Source organism: Rhyacophila brunnea, unplaced genomic scaffold (genome assembly GCF_057557595.1).
Source record: "Rhyacophila brunnea isolate RB1 unplaced genomic scaffold, BYU_Rbru_1.0 scaffold_5, whole genome shotgun sequence".
NCBI classification, from domain to species: domain Eukaryota; kingdom Metazoa; phylum Arthropoda; class Insecta; order Trichoptera; family Rhyacophilidae; genus Rhyacophila; species Rhyacophila brunnea.
The window spans coordinates 47,916,455-47,938,623 of record NW_028233170.1 but is presented as its reverse complement, the minus strand read 5'-3'; the positions used below and the strand labels follow the sequence as shown (position 1 = coordinate 47,938,623).

Here is a 22,169-nt window from a genome sequence, read left to right as displayed (position 1 = left end):
GCGTGACTGGCGGTTATCGAGCATTGTCCGTTTGGCTGCTTCTATCAAACGCAAATTTAATAAATATTACAAAAAAAAGACAGACAAACTCACATACTTAGTTAATTTCCGTGAAAAAGTTTTTCTTATACATAATAATCAGTTTTAAACCAATAATTATTTATAGATTTAAAGAGTTTTAGTTGTTTTCAGAAGTGGTATAAACAAAAATATTACCGGCTCAAAATAACAGTGTGAAATAATTATTTATCATCAATATAAGACGTATTAAAAAATCTTGAAATTTGATATAAATGTGATACAAACAGGTACATATTATTACAATTTAGGTAGGTACTTAAAAACAAGGTGTCGTCTACTGAATAAAATATAACAATGTTATTTTCGTTACGTAGTAGCTAAACAATAAATACTCGTATAAATACACAATCTACAAGATTTTTTAATTTCATTTTGATGTCTTATTAAATGTTTTAACAATAATATTTGTGTAATTTTGTAGTTAATACCTAAGTGATTGATTGTTAACTATGTAAAAACATACACTGATTGAGTAAGTGTATCTATTTTGAATTTATCTATAGGGAAATTTGGAATACTTTGATTTTTCACTTGGTTTGATTGTCAATTGATGGTGTGATCATTTTTGTTTCAAGCGATATTGAAAAAATACACAGTAATAATCAATCTACATGGAATGCGACCGTGAAATCGATAGCGTAGTATGGCTCGTTCGGCAGTTTTCAATGTTCGAACAGACGCCGCTAAAAAATAGTACATAGGTACTCTATTATTTGTTTTTCTAAGCTATCGGCCAAAACCCAAAACATGAATAGTACCTACACACAAATTAACTATTCCTACAAAATGAGACAGTTGAAATGAATATAAATTAAAAACAGTGCAATTATGAACAGAGTGTTTTAAATAATCGGACGAATAATAATTATTTGCTTATTGTTTTCGTTTCGACGATAGCGTACGTCTTTTGCCGTGTTTGATTGTTTATGAACATTATCACAGGCCGTGATTTTGTATCAAAGTGACGTGCGTCAATGGATTTTCATAGTATATACAAAACAATTTAAGGCAACTATATGTGATCTTCATGGACTATGGGAATCTGTTTAGATACAGGTAAATATAACATTTCACACATACAGCAGTTTGCGATATATTGGTGATTATAGTGCCGACTGCATGACCGTTTATCAATTTTTTTGACGGAAACAGTTTATCCCATGTAGACAATTATATTACATACCTTTTTCTGTCGGCGTAGATGCTTTTAGATCCAATAATTGTTAATTTAAAGTTTGATATTTTCATACATTTCGATGCATCATTATCTTATCACACACTAAGATTAGGCCGCGCGGCTTAAGCGTTGGACTATAACGCCGTGGGTCCCAGGTTCGAATCCTGGGTCTGGCAAGTACACATATTGTTTTTAAATTTGTGGGTGTCAGGGTATGGACCTAATAGGTTGAGCAATTGGCTGACATCCATTTCTCGTAAAAAACAAAATCTTTCAATACACAAACCTCTACTTTGTGGAAGCCCATATGATCCCATTAGGATCGGACATGGTCGAAAGAAGAAAGAAAAGAAGATTAGGTTAGGTTGGTTTTGGTCTAAAAAGTAAGTTATAAAAGATCATGCGGTCACCATATATTGTTCTGGTATTGGGTTTGTAGCCTGAAATAACTTTCAAAATTAAAAATTAAAACATAGAATTAACAAATATGTTAACAAAATAATATCAAGATCTACCACGTAACTACATCCAATGACGTTACAAGAGGGGGTAGGCAGAATATTCACTGACACCCACGCTGGGCGCGCGGCATAAGCGTTGGTCTATCTATAGCGTCTCAGGTTCGAATCCTGGGCCTGACAAGTACACATATTGTTTTTCAAATTGTGTATGATTCAGAGTATGGACCTAATAGGTTGAGCAAGTGGCTGACATCCATTTCTCGTAGAAACAAAATACAAACCTACACATGATCTTATATTAGGATCGGACATGGTTGAAAGAAAAGAAAAGGTGCGGCCATAGAGGTATTAGGTGCGGCAAATGAAAGATCAAAAAATGCAAATATAAGCATTGAGGGTAGATTTCGAGGTAATGAGATATTTTTTGTCTGCGGCGCTGACATGTTTCGCCTATTTTTATACCGCTACCGTAACTATACAATATAAACGTAGTAAGTAGATGGCGTGTATTTCAAAATTATAAATACTTTTATGAAATTTGTCAGCTTAAAGGTAGCCTAGAATAAATAATAAAATATGTGTTTAGGTACTTACTTAAAAAAAATGCCTAAAAATCGAAAGGGCGGCATTCTACGTCGGCCTAAAGTGCGCATTTGATTCGCAATATTAAAGACTCTTGATAAAATAACTTATTTGTAAAATTTAATAATATGGGTGTTATATTTTCAATGTATGTTTGATTGAATAGTGAATGAGTAGGTACTTATTTTCATGGAAAAGCATGATATCTTTTTAACCACATTTGTCTTTAAAACATAAGTTAATGGAGATATTTAATTTCTTTCTGTGTCACGACAGTATTTTATTAGTACTTACATTGGACTTTTTTAATAATATTGCCTTAAATTTTTATATTGCTTTTGATGTCGTAACTTAGTTAAAACAGTATTTTACTAGATTCAGTAGTGTTGACAAAGTATAGGCACTGTATAACAAGCTCTTTCGCTGGCGGTATTTTAGTTTGAGATACGAAGATTAGAATAGCAAATAAAATCGAATTGAACCATATTTGAATTGAACTATAAAATTACGATTTCAGACTTACGACAGTATTTTCCGGGAGTGCAATAATATTATATATAAAAGTACAATATATTCTAACCATGTTGTTAGTATATTGCGAAATATGAAAAGGTACATATTAAATCAAATGTTATTTATTATGTGAAATCGTGGCAACATTATTGATGTGTACCGGCACAAAATATCATAAAAATGCGTATATATTTTTGCTATTGCTTCCAAATATTTGTGAGTGAAGCGTGTTCAGTGACGTCCCGTAGGGGTAGTCAGATCATACGGTACTCTAAGGGTAACACATTATAGGGGACGGAAATTTTTGAAATGAATGCGGATATTGCAATATTTTTTCACCTGCGGCACTAACATCATTAGTATCTTAACGATCTAGGGTGTGTTCTAGCGCCCCCCAAAAAGTTCCTTTATCTCCCTCTATTTAGGTTTATGCATGCGAATTTGCATTAAATAGCTTGAATGCAGTTAGCTGTTATATGCATACGCCAGTAGGCCAGTATCCTCGATGTCTCTTTAGCTGTCGCTTCATTGTCGAAATCGGTGTTAGGGCCTGCCAATTGACTGCCGATCGTCCGGTTTACTTTCCTGCGCATCTATTCTATACACAAGACTGCTTTCAGCTGCTATCTAGGGTGGGAAAGTATCCTTCTATTAGCACATATTGTAACAATTAATTGTTACAATAAGTGCTATGTTTTAACATCACCTCTTTTGGCTGTGATAAATTTTATAGTGAGATACACAAGTCTGCTTTCGGTCCGCTATAGCAGCTAAATAGGGTAGGAAAGTATCGAATTATTAACACTTATTGTAATAATAACAATAAGTTAACCGTCTGAACTGTCAAAACTGTCTATCTCGGTCTAAAATTTATCACAGCTAAGAGAGGTGCTGTTAAAACATAGTCCTTATTGTAACAATTATAACTAAATTATTGTAATTGTTACAATAAGTGTTAATAATTCGATACTTTCCTACTATATTTAGCTGCCGTAGCGGACCGAAAGCAGCCTTGTGTATAGAATAACCCCGATGGTCACCACAAAGGCCAACTTTGTTGCGTTTAAAAAAATTAATTAAATTAAAATTAAACGAGAATGCCTCTTCGCATGCATAGTTGTGTATGTCTATATTATTGTTTTCGCTTTTATTGTATACTATATAGTAAGTATATAATTATTAATTAGAATCATCTGTTTTTTATTAATTCATCGTGCTCCTCTCTCCCATAGGAAATTTGTATTAAAAGTCGTTGTATAATCAGTCAAACCACTCTTGAGTGCGTGGTGATCTTAGTCTTGAGTATCTGCACCTGATACATTTCCAGACAGAAAAACTACCAATGCTTTACATCAAACGCAAGGACTCGTGATACGCTTGATTAAGGCCGAGTATGGTGCGAGCCGGTTGGTTTGGAGGGGTCTATGTTTGTGTTAAAGATATCCGAAAAAAAAACAAAAATTATGTTTACAATTTATATAGTAGGTATTTTTCATTATACTATGAATGGTAGATGGCAGTATTTTAAATAATATGCTTACAGGCGGTAGATAGGTACTTGCCTTATGATGGACGTCACTGAATATGCTATTGAAAGCACGATCGTAGGTCGGCCTTATGTGTATTTAAAATTCGCGCGAATAAAAGGTTAAGGTGTGAAAATCACACAATTCAGACTGTGAATAAAATTGGCGTTCAGGTAATTACCTTCACCACCTGTTACCAGTTACACAATCAAATTTCTTGGAGCAACGTTTGACGTTATCAACGGTACTTAATTTATGTTTATTCTATCACAAAACAGTTAATCGTCATCGAAAATGGAACCTAAAAAGGTTTCAAAACGATGGTATAGTTTTTTCGGAAAAAAAGTGAAAAACGAAACACAACCTTTCGAAAATAGTAAGATTTTTTTTCTCATTTATGTTGCACGTCGGTGTATTTTTTAACTGCATTAAAAGTGGTGAAGTTCAAAATTTATTTTTCTTTGCGATTAACGGTTGATAATTTATTAACATACTTTGTAGCGTTACAAATCATTGTGTATTGTAATCAATAATATTTTAAAATAAATAACATAACCTTTAATGTCATACAAGAGTGTAGTAAAAAATGTATGCAAAGTAAATTTCTTAATTTGGCGTTGATTGAATCATATTCAATATAATAACATATTTAAAAACAATGAATGGCAGTAACACATGTCAATAATCTCATACGTCTTCTCCATGTCTTCCCTTCTCTCATACGTTTACGTGTAAGTTTTACTGTATTTGTGCAGGTGTTTTATATTTAATTATTTATCTGTGAACTGCTGCATAATATGCCTATCGGAGACTTGGTAGAGTATCCTGACGCCATTTCTGAACCCATTCAGTTTAGCTGATGATTCTTCCTCATCCATAGTGTTACTATTTTTTGATTGCTTGTATATTATGTTGCCTAAGGTTACAGTAGGTTACAGCACCCTATCCCTATTATAATTACCCTAAAATCTCTTAGATACTATACTAATTTCTTACCTAAGCGCCACTTGGTTGATTTTTTGATTCTTTTTTAGAATTAACAACTCCAACTCTTTAATTTGAATTGAGTATATTCTAATAGAAAATGACGTTTTCATAAATATATCATTTTCAAAATCGTGTTTTCTATCCGACACGATTAATTACTCCTATTTTTCAAATTTAGAATTTGCGTCTTATCCCTGTCTCCCTCTCTATTACACATTATTATAATAGCGACTGTGTTTCGGAAAAGGGGCGTAACCCTCGATTTTTCGAAAAGTGCTTTTATTAGATATTAACAGTGTATGCAACTAAATACACGTTCTGTAAAAAGGAATTAAGCCACAAATGCCGATTTATTATCTAAATTCAGGTTTTAATTGAGTTTTAATTTAAGAAAAAAAGCATTTTCCCTCAATTTTAATGATTTTTCTGTAATAACTTCTTTAATTATTAGTACTATATCGAAAAGATATTACACCAAATAATCAATCATCATGCACCCAAAGTCTGTGACTATTTTTTTTTATTAATATTGAACCAAAATCATTCAAAAAACGTTTTTGTTTTGTTTTCTCCTGTAAATTTGTTCCGTATGGGTTACGCCCTTTTTCCTAAACACAGTCGATATGTTTTTTCTTATGCGTTACAGATAATTCAAGACAAACATGTATAAGGTCTGCAGGATATATATATTATAAATATATAGCTACTCACCGCGTTATTAAAGTAAATTGACAATCACTAAGTATGACCTTATCATGCAATAATAATTGTGAATAATTGACCACCTTTTTACCACGAATTACGTTTAATAAAAATACGAATTATTATTTTATATGATTTAAGTTTACAGACAACTTATCGAATTATCTAGATACAGCAATAGATTTTTCTTTTTATCCATTCTTGAATATTGTAGCAACGATACGGATTATAAAAAAATCTTAAAAATACCCTGGAATTAAAATATATTGTCTGCAGCCAATTTTCCTTGAATGCTATGATTGGCATTAACATTATTGTTATAAATTAATGAAATATATAATGAAAGTCTTAGATAACAGGAAAATAAAGTTGATCAGTGAAAATGAGATAATAATTTTTAAAAAAATGCAGTATAGTGAACATTACATATTATTAATTTAAGACGTTTACAACGACGGTGACATTTAGAAACAAAGAAATATTATTAAAACAGTATTATATAAAAATGAAATAGATCAGTATCAGTTATTAAACAGTAGAAAAGTGTAGATATAAAAAATATAAATTAACTGGAAGGAAGTACACCGAATGAGCTAAGTAGACCCTATTTTAAGAATTTTTAAAACAAAGTCCACCTATACTCATTCTCACGTAGGTGGAATATATCAATATCCGATGCGATTTGGTTGGACAGAGTTATCGCCCTCCCAATTAGCATCACCAATGGCAGCTTAGTTATGTTCCTTGGGAGAACAAACAACTGATGCTCCCGATTTCTAAGACCGTTATCAGGGACACACAAGTCAATACTACCAATAATGGCAGTTCTCATTTACATCACGTATAAGTCTAAAAAAATACGTGCCAAAATAATATTGATATCTTCTAGTGGAGTTAATAACCAAAAAACACACCTCACATCACATTGAATGAAAAACTTTCATTAATTTAAAACCACAAACAAAAAATTTAATGAAGTAATTAAAGAAAGTAAACATTTTTTTTATAAGTAACCTCAAACATTGTTAGCACGAAACGATAAAAATAATGGCGACAGAAGTGGTAGAAGAACGAGTAATTTATTTGATCAGATTAAAATAATGTAAGTGCCTACATAATATACAGTCGATTCCGCAATAGGCTGTTAACATAGCGTTTTGTTTATAATATTATGTAGGTCCTTGTTATATGCAAATTTTATAAACAATATTTAATTAAGCACGTCATATTCTCATAATAATTTTATTTGTATATTAAGTAACACATTCGTAAAGTACTTTTAATAAATTGATGCAAATTAATGCATTTTACAATGAATATTATTATTTGTGTAGTACTGAATTGCAGTGCTATAATATGGCTTTGTATTATTAAAATTCGAGTGGAAAAATATTATAAACTATTATATACCTACTACCCCCAAATATAGCTTGCCACTTTGCAAACACGAATATCATTGTGGCTTCCCTCTAAAGATTGTTTGATATTTTATAGATGTAAAAAATAGAATACTATATTATCTGAGAGCAGGAATAGTATTTTAAATTTGACTATATCGATAGTTTGCGAACAGATAAGAATACAAACAAGTTCAATATGTGTCCATTCCTCTCTAATCGCACATCTCCTCACTCGGTCCATCGTGACTGTTATCTCACTACTTTGTCTACTCGTGATGAATTTTTACAGGTGCGTAATTTTTAAAAGATTTAATTTTAGCATCGGAACCTTGTAAAAGTGTGAGTGAATATGATATTATAATAACACAATTTATAAAATATTTTTGTAAACGTGTTGTAATGTTTTTTTATTATTAAGTATAAAAATAAATGGAGGAGCGGGCACAAATTAAAGTACACTAATATAATATTAGAATATTGAAAATTTGGGTTTGGAAAAACCTACGGTGGCCGCGCGGCTTAAGACTATCGTCTTAAAAGGCAAATAATTTTCAACTATAGGCGCGACGAAATTTTGGACTCGCTGGCATTCGGAGAGTGAACGTCGAGGTGTCAATACGTCAATTTGTTTCGTGATGGCGACGGGAGTATTAATTTTTAAATCGTATAAAGATGACTAAAAACGTTACCCATTTACTTGAAAAAGAAAACATGTTAATGAATATATTATTATTGTTACTAATAGAACAATAAACAGAATATTAAATGGACGCATGTTGGATTTATATGACAAATTATATTTCGTTCAGCATGCGTCATTTGCACCCGCAATCCGCGCATCGACTAGCCACGATCTTTTTAGACCATGCCTCAACTGAGGTATAGCCGTGTTGGACTATAACGCCGTGGGTCCCAGGTTCGAATCCTGGGTCTGGCAATTACACATATTGTTTTTCAATTTGTGTCTGTCAGGGTATGGACCTAATAGGTTGAGCAAGTGGCTGACATCCATTTGTCATAAAAAAAACAAAATCTGTTAATACAAACCTCTACTCTGTGGAGGCCCGTATAATTCTATTAGGATTGGACATGGTCGAAAGAAAGAATAAAGAAGTGTTTGACTGTTCTTCATATAAGATTATGTATAACTTCGAAAAGCCGACACTAGAGTTCTGACAGAAGACTCTCGTTTTTTGACAAGGCATATTGTCTTATTTTTGTCTTAGTTATTCCTGTTGGTGTTATAAGCATTTAGAATAATTGGGGAAATTATATTATTTATGTATTTTTAAGAACACAATGAAGTTAAAGCGTTCATTAATTTAAATGAATATTAAATTATACAAAATATTTTATAAACAAAGCTATCGATGTCATCCTAAGCATAGTTTAGAGTTGTTTACAAGGATTTAGTACTAACTACTCGCAATAATACCGACACGTGTAAACAGGCCGAATACTAATGCTTATTCCAGCGCTCGAAGTGGAAAATTATACGAACCGAAGCGCTCGATAATTTTCTGAAAATATATATCTATCTAATTTTATATATATTTTATAAAAATAAGTGTGTTAGATTTTTTGTTACATGGCCTACCTAGCTTATTTTTTCGACAAGACTGAGCAACGATCTCGGGGTCCTTCTCATTACTAATTTGATCTGTTTAAACATGGCGGTATTGATGTGAGTAGTGAATATTAACACAATCACTGCTGAATTTTCAATTACATTTTAATCACCACATTTAAATAACATGTTAATTATATCGAATGGCCAACTGCTCCAAACCGCGCCAGCCGTGGTTTTTTGCACAATTGAGTTAATGATTACCACTAAGCCCATGGAAACAAGCCTTTAATCACGCGGTTTATAAATATCGTGAATAGTAATTGTGAGATTTATTCGATATAATTTTATATACTTAGCGAATTCCCAACATGCATTCGCAGTGAAAACCGTTGAACTAATTATATATTAATTATTTAATTAAATGTAATGCAAATTTTATGTAAATGTTAATAGCGTAATATTGAAATTTGATATTATACAAAAATATCGTAAGTAAGACAAACGGTAGATACACTTAGCTATTCGGATCACCTTCAGTTTGAAGTGGGAAAGAAAGTTGAAGCTATTAAAGCCTCTGAAAATTATATTTTGAATTATATTATTACTGCAATAACTTTTTTAAACAGTAATAAAATATTTTTTGACGATTTTTGGCATAAAAACTATTTACTCAGCGTTATCAGGAAGACGAAGGACAGATTCTTCTGGCATTGCGGCCACGACAAAATTACTTTGCAATTGTGTTAGTGTCATTTGAAAATAACGTCACCAATACCTAAACGAGTCGTCTGCGTTGCCGCAAGAATCTGACACTATTATACTTGATGCGACATATTCTAAATGTGATGTTGTGAACGTCCTGAATTAATAATTTGTTATGTAATCAACGTGTGTTTTTTTAAAAATAGATAAATAAATATTGCCAAATTTTACAAATCGAAGCTTGATATATTTTGATTTTCGGGAAAATCCATTCTTCTTCACTATAAGTAGGTATACTAAGAATTTAATATTAAAGCCGCGTTGACACGGTCCAAGTACGATCCAAGTACACTTGGACCGAGTGCCATCCAAGCGCACTCGTATGAGACATCTTCATACTAATTATTCCTATCCAAGCTAACTTGGATGAGTAGGACGCGGTCCGAGTAGCTTGGATAGGAATAATTAGTATGAAGCTGTCACTTGAATGGCACTCGGTCCAAGTGTACTTGGATCGTACTTGGACCGTGTCAATGCGCTTTAAGTAGAGAAAGTATTGAAAAGACTAACTAATTTTCAGATAGCGGCTTTTTAATGATGTAACTTAGTACTCGTTTGACCGTCAGTATCTCAATATTTCTTTTTTATACTTAAGTGAGATTACACTATCTACACTGTAAGTAAATTAATTTAAGCTCCGTATACCTATGCATCAATACGTCAGACTAATATTTCTAAATTTTCGAATTATCCAAGTTTTTCGGATACTATTGTCTACACACAGCCTCAATATCAAGACAGTGTCTAATTGTTATTTAATATATGTCTGTTCCAGAGCAGCACAATGGGTCTCAGGAGCTGCGAGACCGCGAGGGCCAGTCGGCGTGGTCTTCCGGCAGGGATGGCGCTGGCGCCGGTGGAAGGGCTGCAGCTGCTCTCAGCACTCCGCCAGCTGGCAAGTTCCCCATGCAGAACAACAGCCATGTCAAATTCGAGACGCCGAAAGTGCCTGTTATATTCGTGCTCGGTAAGAAATCATGGTTTAAAATCGGATTTAACCCACTAGCATAGGATTATATGCATTCATTCCACTGTGGATCTTGGCCGTCTCCAGGAGACACCTTTATCCTCATATGTCTGCAGGAAAGTCTTTCCACTGCCCCAATCTCAGGGGTGCTGTGCTTTTTTCTACACAATATAACTCAGTCCTAGATCATCTTGATCTTCATGGAAACTGCACTAGGTACATCATTCATTACTCGTAATTAAAAATTCAAATTAATTAAAAAAAATGTTATGTATCCAGTTTTATTTGCATTTATAATTATTTTCGTTTGTGTTATCGTATTGTATTTTCATAATGTATACCCTGTTTTCACAGTTTTAGAGATAAGTTAGCATTATGTGAAAACAAACAATTTAAGCAATTACACAACAAATAAACTGTGCATCAAAATGGTATATTTATTTTCTCAAGTCATTGCATTTTTTTAAAGAGTCAACAGATAAATAGAAATTGATAAAATTATATGTACAATTACGTACTTATTAAATTTTAATAGAATTCTCAGCAACCACAAAGAGGTCAACGTATTGTTAGAAATTGAAAGTATCAAAATGTATCTCATTAGGTAATAATGTAATATTAATTGTTATGTTTTGGGTGGTTTCAAATTACTCTTAGGTATTCTTATATAAGGCAATTTTCAAAATGTCATGTTACGTATATTAAATACTAATTCCTCGATTTAAAAAAAATCGGTGTGTGTACTTATGTACGCGCGTTAGAAGTTATAGGTACTTCTTTGGCGTAATAAAACAAAAACAAAACTTGTCATAACCTAGATTCTTCGACTAGCTCTTAATTATTTTGTTAAAATATACACTCAAGAAAAAGGACCGCTTATTAAAATAAGCTTATAAGGACGCCGTTGGTTTATTTCTGTACACTTTAACTTATATTACTAAATTATATAATTATTTATCGTTATTTTTATTTTTAAAGTAACAACTGCCACTCTGACGTTTAATAGTTTGTTTACGTAAGGAAATGTAAATGGCCGACAATAATAAATTCGCTGCCTAGGCAACGGAACGATTCTAAACTACACGTCACGATTGCAGTATTATACTGTGGCGTAAAAGTAGTACGTTCGGCTGATAACCGAACAATTGGTGGTTAGAATCCAATCGAGTGCGTTTATTTTTGTGTGAAAAAATAAATTATGTGTTACATGTCACACGCCAAAAATACACTCTGATCTGATTTCCCAAACGCACCAAAAGAAGTAAAACTTCAAAAAAATGTTATCCTCTTCCAATAATTAATATAAGTACCGGAAGCATTTTTAACGATTTGAAGATAGTAAGTAACTACTATAATAATTATTATCAAATTTATTTAAACTTATACAATTTATAGAATATCTATGTCTTCGAATAAACTTTGTATCTCAAACAAATTAAATGCTTCACATTTAAATTACTGCTTAGTTAGAAAAATGCTGATCCACTAAAATCTCATTCGTCCTGTTCTACGAGTACCATCTGTAAACCGTGCTAATGCTTTCGGCCAATTTGTATTCGTACAAGTATCGTATAACAATTTTACAATAACATTTTACTGTGCGCTAACATTATTCTCCATGTATATCAGGCGGCCCTGGAAGCGGAAAGGTGACACATTGTGACAACCTGATGCAGGAGAAGCGAGGTGTCGTCCACATCAACATGACTGACCTTCTTCAACAGTACGCGATAGGAAATGGTGAGAATTTAATCATTTTATAATAAATTACTGCAAATACTGATATATCAAGATTATCTTCGATAAGACAACGATATACAGAAAGAAATCACAATTTACCGTGGCTATAAAGCTTTTGTACATTATTTATGTAGATATTAAATTATAATGCATTTATTTTAGGCTGCGCACCAGTGGTGCCATATTTTTGTCATCGAATTATAGTACGCAGACATAACAATTATAGTATTTCAGCAAAAAATGTAGCACTCATAGAATGACCGATTCTGTATTTTCAAAAAATTACACACCTAAGGTGATTAACGATACCACAGAGACCTTTTTTACTTTTTTAGGTCGTCTTCCAGCCAAAATGTGTGATTTTTTTCGTATTCAAAGAAATTATACCTAAAGTGATTAACGAGAGTTTTTTTTTAGATAAAATTCTTACCAGCAAAATCAAGTAATTCCGTTTTAGCTCTCTCAAGCAACTGTACTCCTATATTTCATCTATATTTTCCGAAACTTCAAAAATATAGTATTTTCAGACTTTTATATTGTACATTGTACGCGGGCCAAAATTATAGTACACATACTATAATTATAGTACGGTTGGAAACACTGACGCGCACACATAAATATGGGTTGATTTTGAAAAAAAATCCAAAATATGTTTTATTGGTTTTAACGCGGCGGGAAGGGGGGGGGGGGAATCTAGAAGTTGTCATAGACTTTCATATTTACACCTAGAATCCATTCGCTTCAATCGCTAAATATCTGCATACTCCGCACTTTAATTACAACATTTAACACTTGGTCTGCAGTTGTTCACTTATGAATTATTGCGAACTGTCGCATCTACAAGTGGTTATCGTATGCGCATTGTTTAACGGCAGATGTGTGTTTCTCTAACGCAACATGACGCAACCGATTCGTAAGAAAATTCAAAAGAAGGCTTATTTAAATTAAATTGAAATTAGAAAAAAGATGCATATTTCTCACAAAGTGAGAGAAAATAGGTATTGCCCAAAGCCTAACAAAATCTCTCCATAAAAGTAGGAGTTCTAATAACTCTTGATTGCAAGTAAAAATACTTTAATTAAGTAGGTAGATACAATCACTGAACAAACCAAAAAAATGCGCCCCCTATGTAAATTTGTATCTTTGATTTTTTTATCGTAAGGGGGCACAAAATCAGTGCGTCGGCCTCTACGTAGATAAAAACGCCACTGCTTAACGGTTATAATTATTAGAATATTTTGTGTCGTCCGCGCTGTCGTGTCTTTCAGACATATGCAGCATCGAAATATTAGAGCAAAAATCGAGTTAAAATTTGTTACCTTTTGGTCAGTGTTGACTTAAAACCATACTTCAGTGAAACGGCAAATTTATTTTAAACTATAGGTGCGACGAAATTTTGGACTCGCTGGCAATCGGAGAGCGAAAGTCGAGCTGTGAACACGTCAATTTGTTTCGTGATGGCGACGGGGGTATTAATTCTTAAATCGTGTAAAGATGACTAAAAAACGTTAAACATTTACTTGAAAAGAAAAAATGTCAATGAATATATTATTATTGTCACTAATAGAACAATAAACAGAACATTAAATGGACGCATGTTGAATTTTTATGACAAATCATATTTCTTTCGGCACGCGTAATTTACAAAATCCGTGCATCGCCTAGTCACGATCTTTTTAGACCGTGCCCCAGCTGAGGTATAGCCTTAATATAATATACTAGAAAAAATACCAGGTGCTGCCACTTATCAATTTATTACTGGGAAATTCGATCTATCTACTCGAAATATCTGAAATTTCAATCAAGCATATTCTTCTAGAAATTAACTTTAATTTTCAGAAATTTATATCATTTTCAAAATCGTGTTTCTATACTGTTAATACTTTCTATACGCTCGATATACTAGTACTGCACTTTTTAAAATAATATTTAATATATAATTGTAATATACATATATTATATATTAAAAAGGTAATGCCTAACCGCTAAAAATGTACTGTCATGATGATTGGACGTTTTGACCGTCAACTATTTGGCATTGAGTCCAGCGAGCTTAAACGAATGTATTTATATAATAATTGCAAGATAAAAAGAACTTTTTATATAGAACGTTTTTTAAATTTTCTGTTGAATTATTATGCTCACTAGTCAAACTTGTACTTGCTATGAAGTAAATAAAAAACAAACAAAAAGACAGAATACTGAAATGTCATTTTGATTTCCATAGTAACGCACGTACCTATATATTAATAATTTAGTTGCTAGGACCAATAATAGTCTTTTACTTTTTACGGATTTTTCTGAAATAACATTCCTTACAAAACAGAATTAACTGAAAATGAATTCAATTCTGCTTAAAGATGGCTAAAAGTATTAAAAGAATGCATTGACATCGTGTTCTGATATATTCTAAAAGTTTCAAATGTCTATCTCGTCGGGAAGTTAGTTACAAATCGATTGCAAGATTTGTACCGGACAAACGAGAATACGAGCTAATAAAAACGTTATAAAAATATAGCTATACGCACTGGAAGGCCCGTTATGCTTAAAAACCTACAGCCTCAGGTCACTTGACAGCATGACACTGGTTTTGAGATTGTGTATGTGTTTATGTTTTTTCGTGTCGGTCAGGGTTATACAAGTGGCAATCATTTATAAAAGATACTTACAGACAGATATCGTGGCAAATATATAATATTTTTTGTAGAATGTAAAATGATGAAGATTATTTAAATCGCCTAGTATGGAGTCTTCGTCACTGACCTCCATGGAAGGCTTATAATTCGTCATAGTATTTTCGTAAATAAATTTGTCTTAATAAACTTACTATGCAGTTCAACGGACGAATCATCTGGAAAAGAAAATGACACTCACTTTATTGTCGGGTCTGCCGAATGGCATAATCTGTTCTAACGCCATTACAATAAAGGTGATATTGCTTTAAATTCCTGATGCTTTTTGTTGGGTCTGCCGAATGGTTCGGTTCGAACGGGTTCGCTCAAATGAACATTGACATTAGAAACACTGCTCTAACGCCATTACAATAAAGGTCATATTGCTATACATTCCCGATGCGTGATATCGCATAATGGAAATTGCGTGACGTCTACCTATACATGCGAATGCGCGAATTTACTTACTAGCTACTGTATTGAGTGCGTCGTCCACTAATAATGTCATTGCAAAAATGCAATCAATATACGATGTCAAACAAATATGTGTTTTAATGTAATATGCATGACGTCACATGGATGAAGGATCGTTACTCATGCATATTTTATTTTTATCGCTGATGCATTTAAGGTCTGCATGCAAATTTACGATGAGGTAGTCAGAAAAAAAGAGGTATTATAGCTATAATAATTATAGTGTGACAGCATACATAATAAATATGTTAACTTCTATACAGCCCTCTTAAAATACATAACATCACGTTCATACTGGGTGGCCAATGATGGAAGAGAGGTAGCTTGTCGGCCTATAATGTCGTGGTTCCAGGGTTCAAATCCCGAGTCTGGTAATTTCACATGTAGTTTTTAAATATGCGTTTGCATCCAGAGTATGGACTTAATAGGTTGAGCGATTGGCTAATATCCATTTATCGTAAAACATTCACAATTTTCACTCTGTGTAGATCTATATTATTATGATCCACTTAGGATCAAACACGGTTATATATGTATATTATATGAAAATGATTAAGCGGTAGATGCCTTCAAAATTCTGTTATATATTATATAAGTGTTCATATATCTGCAACTTTAATACAATCATAAACTCATCATTCTTTGTAGGTTCTCGTAGTATTGGCCTGTCTGGTCTGATAACTAACTATATTATGAATCGGGAGACTTAGTTGTTTGTTCTTGCAAAGTGCAGAGCTTCGGATATTGATATATTCCGCTTGCGTGAGATGAGTTTAGATGGACGTTTTTTTATGTATTTTATAGGGTCAATTATTTACTCTTCTTATATGAACCTCTTCTGTTTAAATATTGTTTTCTATCTTCTTATGTCTAGTTGTGAACGCCTTAAATTTGTAATTTGTCATGTTTACCAAATGTAAAATATATATTAGCTGTCTTTACAAAACTAAAGCAAACAAACAATTTCCTAACTTTATCTCCATTTGAATCCCAATGAAGACTGAGTGTGGTTTGACTTAAATGCCGATGGATTTTTGAGGGAATGGGACAACTGGACTCCGGACAATTGGACGCAGCACTGTCGTAGACACGTATACATAACGTAGACGAGGTATTTTAATCAGTTTCTATCTACTACTTAGTAGTTTTAATTCAACATAATGTATTCTTTATTGCGGATTGAGAATTACCATGCCTAAGGCTTTATATTAAATAAAAAACTCTTTTTTCGTTGGAACTTAAACATAATTATGCACGATTAAATCATTATTTACGTCTGCATTTTTACATTCTCACCAAATATTAAATCATAATATAATCATTTAAATATAAATAATAATATTAAATATTTTTTTTAAAGTACCTATAAGTACCTAACGTCTTTTTATTTTCGAATTCCGTGGCTTCCAGTTTTCCTGTGCCAAATCGTCCTAGATCCATTTTTGGAACGTAGGTAGTAAAACGATCCCGATGTAGGATAGCACGTCTCGTTACCTACGGTCTGCCTTGCTGGAACTGGGCAGCCTCGCTCTAGGTATGTCATCTGTATAAAAGCTAATACTTAGATATTACAATTAAACTTATTCTAAAATTTTGCAACTAGCTCCGTTTACTTGGCACATAGACACTGGCTCCGGCTTGTTTTTCCTAAGGCGTCCAAGATGTATGTATCAATAATTTATGTTTGTTGTACCTACGTTTTGTTGTTAGTAAAAAATGACAGTATCATGCGCTATAAACAATGTTTAAAAAAATCCAAATATCACTGGTTTTGTCTGAATTAGATTTCCGTAGTATGGTATTGAAAATTACATAAGAAATTTCAATTCTTATCACTAACAATAAACATCATTAACCTTGTCGGGTACATCAAAATAACACGTCTCGTTACCTACTGTCTGCCTTCCTGGAACTGGGCAGCCTCGCTCTAGGCATGTAATCTGTATTAAAGCTAATATTTAGACATTAAAATATTTAAACGTATTCTAAATAATTACAACATAAAAAGAACTTTTTATATACCACGTTTGTAAATTTTCTGTTGAATCATATAAACTTGACAATTATATGTATTGATAATTTAGGACAAATAAGGCAATTGTCAACAAATCATTTTTTTACTATTTTGCAACAAACAAACAAATATAGAATACTGTCATTTTGATTTCCATAGTAACGCACGTATATATTAATAATTTGCTAGGACCACCCCCTTCGACACCAATAATAGTGGATTGGATTACGGATTTCTTCCGAAATAACTTTTCATACAAAACAGAATTAACTGAAAATGAATTCAATTCTACTTAAAGATGGCTAAAAGTATTAAAAGAATGCATTGGCATCGTGTTCTGATATATTCTAAAAGTTTCAAATGTCTAGCTAGTCGGAAAGTTAGTTGAAAATCGATTGCAAGATTTTTACTGGATAAACAACCACCGGACAAACAAGAATACGAGCTAAGAAAAACGTGGTAAACTTTGCAACTAACTCCGTTTATTTGGCCGACGAACACTGGCTCTGGCTTGTTTTCCTAAGTCGCCCAATAGGGAATGGGACGACTGGACTCCGGACAATTGGACGCCGCACTGTCGTAGACACGTGTACAGAACGTAGATGAGGTATTTTAATCAGTTTCTATCTACTACTTAGTAGTTTTAATTCATTTTACTTTTAACATAATGTATTCTTTATTGCGGATTGAGAATTACCATGCCTAAGGCTTTATATAAAATAAAAAACTCTTTTTTCGTTGTAACTTAAACATATGCACGATTAAATCATTATTTACGTCTGCATATTTACATTCTCACAACTATTGAATCATTATTTATAATCATTTAAATATAAATAATAATATTAAATATTGGTACTGTTCGGTTATACGGAATACAGCGGAAAACACATTTTGAAAATACCCGATAAACTGGATTATTTGTTAGGTTAACCAAACCAAACCAAACCTAACCTAACCTAACCTAACCTAACCTAACCCAACCTAACCTAAACTAACCCAAACTAACAAATAATCCAGTATATCAGGTATTTTCAAAATGTGTTTTCCGCTGTATTCCGTATAACCGAACAGTACCTAAATATTTTTTTTAAGTACCTATAAGTACCTAACGTCTATTTATTTTCGAATTCCGTGACGTCCAGTTGTCCCGGTGCCAAATCGTCCTAGACCCGCCCAATATGTATGTATCAATAATTTATATGTTTGTTGTACGTTTCGTTGTTAGTAAAAAATGACAGTATCATATGCCATAAACAATGTTTTAATTCGTCTGAATTAGATTTCCGTAGTGCGGTATTGAAAATTCTATGTGAAATTTCAATTCTTATCACTAACAATAAACATCATTAACCTTTTCGGGTTCATCAAAATAATTCGCAATTCAAAACCAAACTCAATAAACAGTCAGGTATAAAAAACAGAGAAGGAAATATACAATTACACAAGTGTGAACACATTGACAAGATATGATTAGTCTATTTCCTGTTACTTAGGGTTAACCCTTTCCAGTTGCATATACATAATTTCCTACAATCAAACTCAATGTCCTCCCTGTCCCCCCGTATGGCGGGGCAACAAAACAACAGAGATGGGGAGGGGAGATATAAACTGTCGCATAAGCTGTCAATTTGACATGACGGTGTCAAAGCCATGGTCAGCAATAGCAACGTCACTCCGTAATCACGTGACACGATTTGAGTCCGATTGCATGATTGGATTGGTAAAGCGTTGCCACTTGACAATTAATTTATCCGGCCATGTTGACATTGTGAATATAAAATGGAACAGCTGTTCGGGATTAACCGGTATTTTTTCGATGTTTCGATGACACTGAAAACAATAATGAATTATAAACATTCATTTATAAAGTTACATTTTTAGGCTCACTTATTTGATGTTAATTGCAGAGATTTTTTTAAACTTTGGGTAATAATATTTTATACTGAATTTATGAGAAATACGTATTTATTTAAGATGTTGGTATAATTTAATGGAGTAATAACTGGTTTGAACAGTTTAGAAGCCTCCTTTAAATCTGCTGATGAATCGATTGCGTCATCTGAGTTAAAAAAAAATATGGTGTAATAATTAAAGCTTCTTTGCGAGAGCTCTTAAGATATTATTAATTATAATGTCGATAATACTAAAGTTAATGCCATATACCAGCGCATGTATTCTATATACAAGACTGCTATCGGCCGCTACGGCAGATATCGACGGTAGTTTTGTATCGAGGTAGTAAGACTTATTGTAACAATTACAATAAGTTAGCCATCTAAATAGTCAAAACTGTCTATCTCGCTGTAAATTTTAGCACACCTAAGAAAGGTGCTGTTAAAACATAGCACTTATGAAAAACTACCTTCGATAGCTGTCGATAGTGGCCTATAGCAGTCTTGTGTATAGAATAGATGCGCAGATGTGTATTTTTCGACTTAGATGCTTAATAATTCTAACAAAAAGGTTATAATAGTAACGCTACTTACATTTACCGAGAAATTGGTTAATAAAAATTTTAGACTTAAGAGACAAAAGGTATTTTTTTGTAAGTGTTCAAATGAAAATTTGGAATATTGAAATAGCCTCATATTTAAATATTATAGTAGGTACTTACACTATCATCGATTGTGACACTTGTAGCTAATTTCATGTCTCTATGAAATCATAGAGTCTATTTGATCATAAAATAAGCAAAAAAGCTGTCAGTGGATTTGCGGAAATATATATATATATAGTGAATCAGATAGGACGCATGCGGCTCACTTAATAAATCAGTCCCGTCAAGCGTTGTATTTAAAATAAAGAAAGAGTTTTTTCTAGTAGGTGTAATATGAGGTGATTTCAAATTAATTATATAATAATTATATTCAAAAAAATAATGTTACATTCTCAAATCTTGTGAATTATCCGTTGAATTAAAAAAAATAGTTTACATACAGTGGATAAATATCTATATAATAAAGGAGGTAGGCTGTTAAGATTTGACATAAATAGTGCACACTAAACTTTGTCAGTCATATTTGTTTGTTTTCGTTGAATTAAAAATACATACTATTACAGACGGTATTGATTAGTTTTTTTTAAATTTATTAAGCCCTGCATAAACCAAGCAGCAATCGATAAAACATATTCTTTTATCTATAAAATATCTAAAATTATGTATGGTTTAATGGCAATTTTCGACTATTTTTTTACTAATATCTACTATGGCTTCGATTAGGTAGAGCTTAATTTAATTTTAAAAACTAATAAATATTATCTACACATTAAAGTCTTTGTTCAATGAAATTATAATATGCTATCGAGTGTATTGTAATTAATAAGATAGGGTTTTTACTAATTAGGTTTTTTACTGACACTTCAACTATTCATAATTTGTTTATTGTATTTTTTGTAACCTTTGATTTGATAGGTAGGTAATGGAGTTTTTACCTACTTTATTGTATTGATTTATTATATAAGCTAGAGTAAAGAGAGTTTGTTGTCAGTGTGTGTTTACCTTTGATGAGTGTACACGGCGCCTGAAGATGCCGAAAGGCGAAACCCGGGTCGCAAAAAACGACTTAAATGGAATAGTACAGAGCTTGAATCCATTAGAATTTAAATTCAAATTCCATCAAGTACCTTCAGTCGATAGTATTAATATTAATAATATGATAACAAATACGTTTGACTGACAAAAGTTTAGTGTGCAGTATTTATGTCAGATTTTAACGGCCTACCTCCACCCTTCGCCACTGGTAAGAATAAAAACAACAACACGACAAAACACGCTACACGCTGTGTAGAATTTTCTATTGTTAGATGGAATAATATGACCGCATGGAAGTGATTACTTGCATCTATACCCGTAATGTTGACAAACAAAAATGATTATCACACAGTGAAGGTAGGTTAGGAACACCGGTTCCGGGAAATATGTATTACACATTGTTTGTTTGAAAGCCTCCGCGAAAATTTTGTTGACATGTGACGTTTGTCAGGAAGGCGTCATTGTGAAAGCTTGATATATTTCAATAATATTATAATATTATGAAACATTCAATATATTGGCCGCCGTAATGATTTAATGAATCGCGTAGATATTATTTGATCAACAAGTAGAGTATATGCTTCATAACTTTGCACCCCAGCTCTAGGATGAAAATGATATAATATATTATAAAAATATATTTTTTACATATATTATCAGTCTATTTATTTATTACTACATATATTAATACAAGTAAATATCATTTGATCTAATTTTATGAAAGATAATCAGACAAAGAGGCATATCAGTATAGTAAAGAGTGCAAACAAGTGCAGAGTTATATAATTTATACCTACTCTACGTCAATCGACTATCTTGGACAGCAAATGCCAATTTACGGTGGCATGTATGATGATATTGCTCGCAGAACCAAATTGGTAAATAGTATATTCGGGTGCCTGAATTCTTTAAAAGTGACCTCCTATTGTGTCTTAAGCGTGAAGTGTTCAACCAGTGTGTGCTACCAATGCTCATGTATGCGTGTGAAACACGGACTCTTATAGCA

The 22,169-nt window shown here is 32.5% G+C and overlaps 1 protein-coding gene across 1 annotated transcript in view; it reads left to right on the top strand.

Annotated features, from left to right (window-relative positions):
• Positions 1-1,115: 1,115 nt before the first annotated feature.
• The window catches only part of LOC147066515 (adenylate kinase isoenzyme 5), a 90,451-nt gene continuing 69,397 nt past the window's right edge, over positions 1,116-22,169 (top strand). The window contains exons 1-3 of the mRNA XM_085956212.1: positions 1,116-1,137; positions 10,537-10,728; positions 12,358-12,468. Of these exons, the coding sequence (XP_085812338.1) occupies positions 1,116-1,137; positions 10,537-10,728; positions 12,358-12,468 (325 nt within the window). The remainder of the gene's footprint in view (positions 1,138-10,536; positions 10,729-12,357; positions 12,469-22,169) is intronic.